The sequence below is a fragment of the Pocillopora verrucosa genome, chromosome 5, assembly GCF_036669915.1.
Source record: "Pocillopora verrucosa isolate sample1 chromosome 5, ASM3666991v2, whole genome shotgun sequence".
NCBI classification, from domain to species: domain Eukaryota; kingdom Metazoa; phylum Cnidaria; class Anthozoa; order Scleractinia; family Pocilloporidae; genus Pocillopora; species Pocillopora verrucosa.
This window is the reverse complement of record NC_089316.1, coordinates 16876232-16888865: the sequence shown is the minus strand read 5'-3', so window position 1 is coordinate 16888865 and position 12634 is coordinate 16876232. Positions and strand designations below refer to the sequence as shown.

General features: G+C 37.3%; 1 protein-coding gene across 1 annotated transcript; it reads right to left on the bottom strand.

The window, feature by feature from the left end:
• LOC131787604 (cytochrome P450 4V2-like) lies at nucleotides 1–11314 on the bottom strand. The gene is made up of 14 exons (XM_059104684.2): nucleotides 10891–11314; nucleotides 9131–9243; nucleotides 8202–8274; nucleotides 7599–7611; nucleotides 6829–6949; nucleotides 6527–6596; nucleotides 5386–5455; nucleotides 4668–4794; nucleotides 4136–4336; nucleotides 3076–3178; nucleotides 2533–2600; nucleotides 2126–2192; nucleotides 1413–1592; nucleotides 1–839 (listed from the first exon to the last, which is right to left on the bottom strand). Exons 1-14 carry the CDS (start codon nucleotides 11051–11053, stop codon nucleotides 682–684), a joined length of 1527 nt encoding a protein of 508 aa, XP_058960667.2. The 5' UTR covers nucleotides 11054–11314; the 3' UTR covers nucleotides 1–681.
• Between the last annotated feature and the right edge of the window lie 1320 nt (nucleotides 11315–12634).

Below are 12634 nucleotides of genomic sequence, written 5' to 3'. Positions count from 1 at the left end.
ATACTGTTTTCAATGCATTTCCTAAAATGCTGACAACGAGACTACGTATGACAATCAAGAGCTTCTTTAGTTGGTGATCATTTCCTTTATTCCCGTGACTTGACTGTGTGATTCAGTGGCGTTACATAATTAGATGCGAGTCACTTTTAGGAGTCAATGGGTTAACGCCTTCAATGCCTTTTCGCTTTAAAAAATTTCATCATCTTCGAGGGAAGCCGAAACTATCAAATTTGTTTTCATTAAAATTAAATTAAACTTCATTTTTTTGCTTTCTCTATATATGAAAGAAAGCACTTCATACATTGGGTGGGGGAAATAAATCGAGATTGAGAGTAGCCTGCGTTGCTGGCGGTCTGCAGTTATCGAGGCGGAGAGAAAAATGGAAAAACATTTTTCTCTACGTCCCCAAAACCGCAGACCGCCAGCAACGCAGGCTAAACTGAGAGCGTTAGGAGAAATTAAAGTATGTAAAATCGCTCCTTGAAAATATTAAAGTAAAATGATTTAGTATTTCATTTGTGTTTAAATGATAAATAGAATATTACATGGCCGCTTGGAGATACTAAATTTCTCTTCTCGTGTTAACAAAACATTTGGTTTCGCTTTCTCGTGAAATATTTTTCAACAATCGAAGAGAACTTTCGTATCTCCGCGCGGCTATGTAACATCCTCTATATCTTATCATCGTTTGGCTAAAGAGACGAATATTCCATTCTTTGGTCTGGTTATAATTTCTCCGCATGTCTGGAGTTCATCAAAGGTCTGAGTGGAGTCGAGGGTAAAATTACGCAACACGTGAGCCAAGACAAGTTTCTCCTCTTGAAGAGCGAACCGCTGACCTATAGGGGAAGGACAAAAGACAGGTTAACGGACAAAATAAGATAAGGCAGTGAAAAAAAAGAAAAACAAAACAAAACAAAAAAGACTGAACAAACTATATTTCTTTTTTCTTTGAGCTTCTGCTGTATAAATTCAAGTATCAGAAACTGGTCTCACATGTTCAGATTCTCAATACCAACGGTTTCAATACCAAGAAAAGAGTAATCTAAAAAGTCACTTTAGAATCATAAAACACCGTAACGCTTTAAGGAATAAGTAGATGATCATTTTTCCCTCTTCTCAAAACATGAGTTGGGAATACCTGTGCTACAACACGCCCCTTCAACAATAAAAACAACAACAAAAAGTCAAGGAGACAAATTGCGGCCGGAGTCAGCTCACTGCAAGGAATCACAGAACATTTTTGTGATAATTTGTGTCTCTGCGACAGAATTTTGTCATTGTGATTAGTCGCAGTTTTTTCAGCTTCCATGGTGTAACAAAGGCTTTCACTCTTTCGTTTCTGCCTGCGTCGCTCTCTAAATTTAGGCTCAGGTTTAAGCTTTGCATGTATAAAACCTAACAAAACCTACCGATACAGTTCCGTGGCCCAGCAGAGAAAGGAACAAATGCATATGGATGGCGTCCTTGGCTGTTCTCAGGAAGAAAACGATCTGGGTTAAACTCGAGCGGCGCTTCCCACACCTTTGGGTTTCTGTGGAGTCCGATTGTACAAACTCCAAGAGCAGTACCTTTTGGAGCCAAGTAACCATCTGTAAGGCAAGTGGGCGTGTTTTACTTGACGTTTTTCAAACTGATTAAACCCTTCCCTAGAACTTTACAAAATAAGGATAGCACAAACACCATTGTCACGTCATCATTAAGAACACATCTATGACAATGGTATTCGTCGGTGTTCCCAACAATAACGTAAAAAAAAATAAAGCCAAATTATCTTGTTACACTCCCCTACCGACGCAGCACCACAGTTTCTTTTGAAACTTACCCACGTTATTCTCCAAATATAACAACCGACCATCAACAAACAAACAAATAAACAATAACAACACAAATATCTAAATATCGAAACGCTGAAGGAAAAACAAACCTACACAAATAAAACAAACGAACAAAAAAAAAACAAACAAACAAACACATACCAAAATCAAACGAAAGCAAGACAGGGCACAAAAACAACAACAAAGTGAAACGAACAAGAAAACGAACCAATAGACGTTGACAGCTTATTATCTCAGGACTGCGCTGCAAACTCCTAACCAACCCTCCCATGAACGTAAATACATACCCAGGTGACAGTCTTCAGTCGTCGTCCTTGCAATGAAGGGCACAGATGGGAACATGCGCTGGGCCTCCTAAACCAAAGAGTGCAGTATTTAGATGCACTCAGTTTGTAAATCACCATATTGAGAAGAGTAGATCAACATGTTGCAGTTAGGCAGCGAACGCTATCTACTTACATAGTTAAAGTATAAAATGAAAACTCCTCATAGATGGCGGGTGTAGTTGCTATTCTATCACATTCATGTAAAAAAAAAATAGGCCTCTCTAGCCTTGAAAACTTGTTTAAACCAAACTGAGCCGAACCTCAAATAACCACTTCACCACTTCACTAAGATACGTCCCCCGTCCCTACCCCTATACGTATAGTGTTAAAATCTGAGCCACAAAAATGTAACGTTGTGGTTACCATACCTTAACAACACATTCCAAGTAACGCAAATCCTTCAGATCCTCTACCGTGAGGGTTTCTGGCCGCTGCTCTAAAATGTTTAAACATTATAGTGGTCATTATCTAATCGTGAAGTTTGAATCACTCATGAATAAGTAAACAAAACAAGACAGGAACATAATCTGGTAATGACACACAATTAAACAGAAAAATCAATCGAGACACAATAATACGGAATGAGCAAAGGTTTACAAACACTTTTGCGAAGCTCTTCGAGACTCTACATTAACAAAGATCGTGGCCGCGCGAACATATTGCCCCATGAAAGACTGGTAATGGGTTTGCTAATCCCAGCGTTCATTCAGACGCCAGTATTGACAAAGTCGCGTATGGTCACGGTGCATTTGAAAGAAAAATCAAAATGGAGCATGAACAAAATTTTCTCCATTGCATGGATATCATAAGTTAATTTGCACTTTGTTGTTCTAATGTAAACAAAACGAAAACGAATCGGCTGAAAGGACTGCGTGCAAAGTGCCCTTGAACATCGTAGACGAGACACTCACCGAAAAATTTATCTACTTCTTCGTGCACTTGCTGCTGTACATGAGGATGGCGAGCGAGCAGATAGAGAGCCCACGTTAGTCCGGCGGCTGTGGTATCGTGGCCCTGAAAATAACAAAGATAATCTCATGTAGCTCCAGGATTGGCTTACCAGAGTATCACTCTAACCTGCTTCCCAGAATCGCCCGAATAGTTATGAAATTCCCTGACTTAGAGTTTGCCACAAAAAATAGCTCTTGTCACTAAATAAGCCTGATAAGACTCAGATTAGGAACTTGATATTTGAATTACCACCAGCTGACTGATATACAACCGCGTTATTCAACTTGAAAAAGCAAAAGCGCCCTTTATTCAAGTCTCAGAACGATCGCAGTTGGAGACAGGACAAGGGATGGACAATGACCTTAAACTACACCATCACTGACATTAACCCTCATTCGCTAAGAGTATAAATGGGTACTGGAAAAATGTAAAGACAAATTGACAAACTGCATGGGGAAGCAGATGGGTAAATAGCCTACGTATAGCCGTACCCTCCCCCCACCACGGTGAAACGGAGGCGAGGCACCATCGGGGGATGGTAAGGTTACACCTAGGCTAATGGGTGCAGTGTTACTTGATGGTTCCTTAATATTGCACTGCGCATTTTGGACTGCGCAAAACATCACATAATTAGGACTGATTGGTAACATTGCCGGACATGGCGTATTTTCTTGCCGGCAAGCTCACTGGACGTAAAAAGGCGCGTAGGTCGATCATCCGCGCCGAAACTAGACGTTCACAGAATACTTGAGAGAAGTTGCGAATGAATCATAACTCCTTGCGAACATGTACCCAATCAATGTACGAAGGAAATAGTTTAGCAATTATAACAGATATAAGTAGGGAACATTCAAAGAAAGTTTCAGAAACATCGTTCCAAAACCTTTATTTCTGAGGAATCGCCTTGGGAGGCGTGTTTAGCTACAACTGGGTGGACGTACAGCGGACAAGGATTATTCAAGTATGGACTTCGACAAGGTACCAACTTCCTCTGGAAACTGGTTTTAAAGCGACACTAACCTCAAACATGAAAGTATCCACTTCTTCTCTGATGCCCTCTCGTGATATCTCTCCTTTATCGTAGGCCTCCAGTAACAAATCAAGGAAAGCTAAACGCCTCTTCCTTTTAAATTCACCTTCCTCTCCCTGCTCGGTGTCATTTCCTTCGGTTTGTGGATCATTTTTTTTGGCTGCTCTGTCGGCGATTCGCTCATCGATGACCTGGTGGTTTTGTGTCGTTACCAAAGAGACAACACCGTTAAAATCGGAAGAAGACGCCTTAAAGAGCTTCATTAACTGTCTTTTTGTTACGAAAACTTTCGTGGCCCGATTGTGAAATTTCTTTGTTTTCTTTCAATTGTTTTTTGACTTTGTTTTCAACTTCTCATTTACTGTTTTCGTTTTTTATGTTTTGTTTTGCTTGTTTTTTCCCTTACGAATCAGATAAGAAGCAGTAAGAGGACTATGTCTATCTTGAAAAACAAAACTACCTTAACATAATTAACTAAAGCTTTCAGCTTAGGAGAAAATTTTTACACATTGGAATTCGCACCTTGTTGGTAAAACCATGAAGAATCTTAAGACAATGATTGTGTCCCCTCCCTGATGGCGTCAAAAAGTAAACAATGTCAGGCCAGAGCCATGGAGACCTCTGTCGCTTCTGAATCAACTCAGTTATCCTAGAATTAATTCATCAGTTTAATATCAAACATCAACGTTAGCCTTCTTTTTATCTACAGTGGAGGCGAAGAAGTTAGATTTCTCATGCTTCACTCTAACATGGGAAAAAAAGGCAAATAGCAATTCTAGATCAAAAGCAAAGGCAACATGAAACAAAGTTTTCATGCTTCACTCTAACATAGTGAAAAAAAGACAGATAATGATTTAAGATCAAAAGGAAAGGCAACATGAAACAATGTTTACAGTGCAAAGAAATTCTCCACAAGTTTGACTATAACAGAGCATCTACGAAAAAAGAAATTGAGCATCCTTTTTTGGACTGCCAGGGTTTGAACATGAAATCTAATGAAATAAATATTTCTCAAAGGCAAAATTTGGCAATGTAGATAATTTGAGAACGACATTCTTCGGGACACCAGTATTTCATGCGGGAATATTTTTGTGGGAAAAGTTTTCACTGAAAATAATGGTTGAAAAGATTGCTTTGCTAAGTTATTACAGTATAACAATCTTCCATAACAATTCCCCATCGTCAATTACTACTCACTGGACTAAATTTGTCTTCATTTGAGTTAGAAACATGCAGTTACCTTCCAACTGCCTTGACATATGGAGAATTGGTATCTCCCTGTGCATTTGGTGAGGAGTCCATGGAGGTAACTGTTAAAAGCGAAGTAAGAGAGGATTTCAAATCATCATGTGAGTGCTTGAAAACAAAATTAATCTTGACCAGAGTCAGGTTGAAAGCAATGGACAAATTACAGGTCCACAGAGATACATACATGTGCATGTACTACATGTATGTATACATCATAAATTATGAACTGAGACTATTGACTTTTCACTTATTGCAACTTGTGACTTATTGTGATTTGTGATTCATTGTGGCTTGTGTCATAATATTATGTAAATTGTGACACATTAAATTGGCTACAAGATTGTCCATGTTCAGATTCTCTCACCCTTTAACCCTTAAAAGTGAAAAGAATCTTGTTTCTTGTAACAATATCACTGCTGACTCAAACATCAAAGCCATGGAAATATAGTTATGAATGTCATCAGAGTGAACTCTGACTGTCAACCAAATTCTTCTTGTCAGTGACATGGGAGCTGTTTAGAGAACAGTATGGAGAATATGCATACTGATGCTTACGTGTAGAGGGTTAAGTTTATCAATAGGAAATGAAACTGGTGCAATTTACGGTGAATTTGTCACAAAATTGATTTAGTAGAAACATTTTTAGTGCAGATTTCAATTGAGTCTGGATTGGATTGGTTTTGCTTTTCTTTAGTCTGTAATTGGTCCAGGAAACTTGCCCCATCCTGTCTCTGCACAAATCAGATGCAAAACTTAAACCAGTCACAATTTGGTCACCCATGTTTTCCAGTGCTTAGGGCTTTTTATCTTTTGACTTTTAGTTGGCTCTATGAAGTGTTTTAGTTTCTTCAGATTAGCTGCTGTGATCACATTATGTTGGTTTTGCTTTATTATGATACTTAATCAAAAAGAGCTCTATTGAGATTGAGTTTCCTTGATATACATTTGTACAGATGTAAAACAGTAGCAACAAGTATCTCTGAGCAGTACTGAGTACGAATAGGACTAGGGGTTACACTGAGATGTGCTAGCAGAGACATACATCTGCTGTTGGAGAAAAGAAGGAATATAATCAAATGCAAGAAAAATAATGAACATCATCGCATTGTGACTGAATAGTGCAGAGTACTTACTGCATATAATATCCAGAGCACACAGAGTAATGTATGGCATTATGTTGAAAGTTCCTGTCTTGACCTTTTTCTACACAGTTTTATAAGAAAGAAACAACATGTCTCAATCAATCATTTTGTCTTTTCTACTTCCCTTGCATCTTCTGAGAGGATATTTTTATGTGTCATTATAAAAAGCACTATTATTATTGTGTTTTATTCTCATTTAATTAGCATTAACTGCATTGTGTATGCTTGCATGTTTGAAAACCTGTCAACTATCTACAGTAATCAGTGTAATGTGGATTTTTTCAAACTGTTACCTCAAGGTTTGAGACCAGTATTTTTGATTGTTCTTCAAAAACTTGTAAGAAGGTATTCAAAATGCTGAAGTGAAATGTTGGAGTGATCAACCTTCGTCTTGTCTTCCATTTTGATCCATCACTGAAATATAATAACAGGTTCAAGCACATGCAAGATATTTCATTTAGTAAATGAAAGGAATTAAATAAATGTAAAATATTCTTTCCCTTTCTCCTTTTCATCAATGGAATGACAAGAGGGGACTTATCCATTCAATTTTCAAAAGGTAGCAAGCCATTACACAGGGTTTAATTGAAACTTTTTGCTGTTGTTTTGTTTTTAAGCAGAAAACATGTTTTGGGGTTTATAGAAATTTAATGGTATGGAGGAAAACTGTCTTTGAAGCTTAAAATCAAATTAAACCAAAATTCTTCATGGACCATGCATAACATGTACATTTACATAGATGTTGTAATTAACTCTATAACTTCCAAGATATCATTAGTATTTCTCCTTACTATCTGCTGTACAATTCTGATGTCAATTTGGAGAATTGGTATTGGATTGACTAATAATCCCCTAACTGATATTTTACTTTATTCTCATCTCTTCTATGCTTGATATTGTATTGATATTGTAAGGAGAAATTCTCTCTAAGTCATTTATGGGAGGTAAAGGGCTAACATCATGTAGCTTAAAGTAAAACAACCCAGCCCAGGCTTCTGCATATGGCTATCACCTAAACTCTTCTACCATTTCATAGTAAGTTGGTGTGTAAAATGTACCCTACCTGGTCAGCAGGCCTTGGTAAAAACAACATCAATGATCCATAATAAATCACAACATTTATGTAAAAGAAAAGAAGAGAAAATGAGATAACACTGATAAACATCTGCCAAGACAAGGAAAAAGACAAAGATTGCAGCACTTCCTGTTTATTTTGTGTCTAGACTTTCAGAGTATAATATGCAAGAACTAGAAAGTGGCTCTGGACTGTAACATGACCATGGTCAAGAAGATGTGTATCTAAGAGTGCTCCTGCACTTTTAATCATCAAGGTAGAATCTTGGTGTAGTCATCAGAAACTTTTCACACTTGTCTCACTGACGAATTTCCAATATGCATGTGAAAGTCAAGTGAAAAGCTAAGTATTAGGAAAACATATGAAAAAATATACAATCCCTTTCATGAAGTATTTCCACATGCTTCTAAATTAGTTCATGAAGCCTATATGCAAAGAATGAGCCTTTGAGGCGATTTGTGACCAAACTGACCAAGACAAGAGGTTTAAAGTGAGGCCAGCTTTGACAGAGTACCCAACTGAGAAATATATTATGTTCAACCAAATCAGTGATGTAAAATGTAATCTGAAATTTAAATTGTTTAAACTGACCTGTTCCTAACCAAGGATGTAAAAAATCATAATCTGCAGACTTGCTGATATGTTTGGAACTATGCAAAACAACCTATAAAGTAAGGCAGTACTGTAAATATAAAAACAAAACCAAATAAATTAAAAAAAGCAATTAAGATCAAGTAACTTGGTTTTATCAACTGAGTTGAGTTTCAAAGGCTGATCTTTCAAGCGCTAGCTTATTATCAGTGAGAGCAAAAGAGATTTTGCAGAACATTAATCAATCACACACAGTAAATCCTGGGGAGCCACCACTATTTGACCACACTTTATTTCTGAGACAAATTTTTTCAAGTTGCAGTTGGGATATGACATGTACAAGGATAATATCACCTGAATTACTAAAAACTACTCAGATCACAAAGTATGGCATGTTTCTCGTGTCTTTCTGAACCCAAAACATTTTCCTCTAAGAATCAACAGATAAACAAGAAAAAAGTACCTGGTGAAAAATTTTTGGCACAAAAACATGGCCTAATTATCCTTCAGATCAATGGCGTTAAGGCTGCAACCTCCTTGGTTGCATGGCAGAAATCACTAACTAGTCAATCTGTGTTTTTGGTGATCATATAGCTACACCTGTCCTGTAGCTCTACCATTTTATCTTAAAGGCAGTATTCTTGTTATGGTCTTTAGCGAGAGTGAGAAAAATGTGTGCATAGCATTAATCATTTACACTCTGTTATTTCCTTCTCAAAAAAACTTGCCTCTTTCTCTTCAGTTTTTTTTTTTTTTTGCAAAAAAAGTCACATAACCCTTCCAAAAAAAAAAAAAATGCCATAATACTACATGTACATAATATTGCATAAACATTGTTTTCTGCATTTTTGCTTTGTGTGGTTTAAATCATTTCCTTTCTTTTACATGAGTATGTTACAAGAAATAAAATATATCAAAAACTCACTAACCTCCACCAGTTCAGGTTTGTACAAGAAGATAAAAGGGTATGTTGGCCCAAGCCACAGACAAAACATCCCATTATGATACTCGTACACCCACTGTAATATCTGCGTCACAAGATCTATCAATTAAAACAAAAATTGATAAACTAAGGAGTTACAGTAAGAAAACACATCAATGGTCAAATCACACTTTCTGCACATGATCTGCACACTTCATTTTCTTGTGCATAAATATAAAAAGCTGTCCAAAATTTTTTCTCATAGATATCATTCAATAAGGTAATCATGACTTTATTCATGAAATTAAGAATTAATAAGCACTTGCAATTTGTTTCTTAAATAGTAATTTCCTTAGCCCAAAGGGCTTGAGTAATTATATTGCTCTAAGAAAAAGATTATTTGTGTTACTTTATTTATTCCATATTGTAAGCAACTCAAGTGATGACCTGTACTAACAAACCAAAAGCGGAAGTGTTGAAAAATGTGACACCATTTTTGGGTTGCACTACTGAAATACATAGATAGGTCAAAATAAACACAGTTGATCAGATTTCATTTCTGGTAGGTATTGGGCATTGATAAACATAAACCCAGATCAGGCCTTTTACTTTGCTTTTGCCATTCTACTTCAGTCTACAAATTATCAACATGCAACAGTAACAAATGTTTGCCTTTTTCACCCTGTATTAGAGATGGGTAAATGAATACATGTAAATCCTGGATGTTGCTTTTCTAAGAAGACGGTGGCATTTACAAAGAATTTGTGTGGATCATTCCTTGCCCAGCCCAATCATGGTTTGATATTCATTACAACAACCTGACCCATAGGCTTACTACAGCCCTTCATTCTTCTTGTGGCCATTTATTATATTGTGTTTTCTGCTCTTCAGCTCAGCTATTGATCATCTTTTTCTCGCCAACCTTCAGCTGACCTAGAGTTGGTCAGGCTATTGCTGTCGCAAACCACACTTGCTGAACTATTGGATCAATTAAACAAAATTCTCCTGGGTCCTGCTTGATCAGTTCAGCCAGTGTAGGGTGAAAATAAGGAACATTTTGCATTGGGAATGATCCTGGTGCATGGTAAAGAGGAAAACGGTACATAGAAAAAGGAAAACATCAACAATTTAACTGCAGGTCATATCTAGTTCAAATGAATGGCCTTGACAGCTCCGGAAGTTGTGTCTTTTGTTTTTATTTTTATTTTTCCAAAATCTGTCTGCTCCACCATACACTTCAGTATCTCTGAAGTTTCTGCAGAACTTCCAAAATTTTGGAAATTTGTGGAACACCACTCGCATAAGGAAACGTGTTGTGATGACAGATAATGATCCTTCTTTAACGGATAATTGACAAAATCTCCCCTAGTGCGACCCGGGCCTGAGTCTAACAATTACTTGAGGCATTAATTTGCAAAAATTTCAAAATTTTTAATTATACAGACTCAGCATTACGCTTTAAAAACTGTAATCAAAAGTAAGATTGATGAAGAAAATTATAAATGGGCTTTTCGCAAGCAAAAAATGGTATTTTCTAGTCAACTGAGAAAGTAACTATTAGCAAATGAAGGTAACTTGACTTGTGTCGAGCGCTGCAAGGCGAGCTTGAAGTCTGTCTTTATTTTACCTTTCTATTTAGAAAATTCAAACCTTACAAATAGACTTCATCTTTTCGTATGTCTGTGGCCGCTAGGTCACAGAGGATGGAAAAATATGGCAAGAAAATAATTGGCTTTGCTTCATGAGTCATTAGCTCGTCTCACTCACCATTCGGTAGTCTTGGCAGCTGCAAAACATTGCCAAATAAAAGGTTTGTCTTTGGGCCAGGCATCTTCCTCACTGGATCTGCAGAGTGATGTCTTCCAAGCAGTACCAAGGAGATCAACACAACAGCTGCCAGCAGCAAAGAAACTGCCACCACTAAAAACATGATCACTCGAAACCAAATAAATTACTAACAGCTTTGTTCTATCGATTTGTGATCTCTTTTGATCCGAAGATATATCTGAACTCCTCTCGTACACTGAGTAGTTTCCTGATTGCAACAGCAACAACGAGATCTGTAGATTATTGTGAAAACAAAAACTTAGACCGCTATTTATAGGCCCCAGGAGGTAGCGTGACCTTGTATGTCCGTGGAAGGCAAACAGGAAGAAAAATTAGTCCGCCATTTTTTTTTCATTTTTCTGCAAAGAACGCTGGGAACGACGCCGTCACAAATTTCACTCACCTTGGATGACCTACTGATTACGTTTGTCACAAACTTATTATAATAACATTAGATTCAGTCCCTTATGAACTATTTTATAGGAGTTTAGCTCAAGAATGGGTTACCGTACATAATCCTTCTAAAATATCTTCAATGTTAATGAAGTGTTAGTCAGAAGCCTCCAGTTTAAAATGTATTTGATTTAATTGACCTTGAATGGCCCCTATCAATACTCAGATGACGAAACACGCAATGTACTACTTTTATATTCTGCTCTGTCTAAGCAAACAAAATCAAAATCAAAACAAAAAACAAAACAGAAAAAACAAAGGAAGGTCTGACATACATCTATGAACCATTAAGAACCATTACGTCACGCTAGAAAAAAGACACGGCACCCCTCAATACACCGAGTTTTTTTTCAAGCCACTATTTCAATTGTCGTATGAAATAAAATGCCATGACTCGTGTCCTCGGGAAAATTCCCTAGTGCATCATTGATTTCCTGTTTTTTCTGAGAATGTCACGTAATGGAAAAATGCTTTGAGATCCATGATATCGCTAGCCTCCCATAGTGTTCCAACGGCGCTTTAATATTTTAAAATGCTTCCATCAAATAATTCCATCAAATAATTTCGTCAAATAATTTCCATAATATGGAAAGTAGTATTGAGAGTTGGTGCGAGATCACTTTTTCAAAGTGGTCTCGTACCGCCATCTCCTATACTACTGAAATCCTTTCGGATGCGTTGAGCGGAAAGCCACATCAGTGTTAGTTACTTAGTTTTACGGCGCTGTTATTTCGAGCAATCTTCATGTTCCTGTGTGCATCTCGGAGGTTGTGTGGGGAGCAGACGTAACCTTTTATTTGTGCTTTTGCACATGTTCTAGTGTTGATTTCGTTGCCTTGGTTTGTTTTTCTTTGAGTTTATTTTAGTGTTTTCTTTTCGCCGTTTGGTTGGTCATGACAGGACGGAAAATGCGTGCACTGTAAGTACCTCCCGTTGTCCCATACAAACCCTTTGAAAAGTTTTCTAAGGCTTTGTATGGGACAACGGGAGGTACTTACAGTGCACGCATTTTCCGTCCTGTCATGTTGTCCTTAAAAGTCGATGTAAATATTACATGGTGACCGTACGGTTGGAATAAATAGAAAATTAAGCTCACCAAGCTTTGTGACAAGCGGAACATAAAAGGAACACATGAATAGCTCAGTCATACACGGACTAATTGATATGGAGTTTTAGTCTTCGATGTTCAATAATGGACAGATCTATATGCAAGCATTAGGTTTGCCTCTGT

Coding starts and splice junctions, on each gene's coding strand:
- LOC131787604 (XM_059104684.2), bottom strand. CDS start 11,053: ATGTTTTTAGTGGTGGCAGTTTCTTTGCTGCTGGCAGCTGTTGTGTTG. Junction 8,275..9,130: donor ACAAACCTGAACTGGTGGAG/GTTAGTGAGTTT, acceptor CTTACTTTATAG/GTTGTTTTGCATAGTTCCAA. Junction 5,456..6,526: donor TGCTCTGGATATTATATGCA/GTAAGTACTCTG, acceptor CGCTTTTAACAG/TTACCTCCATGGACTCCTCA.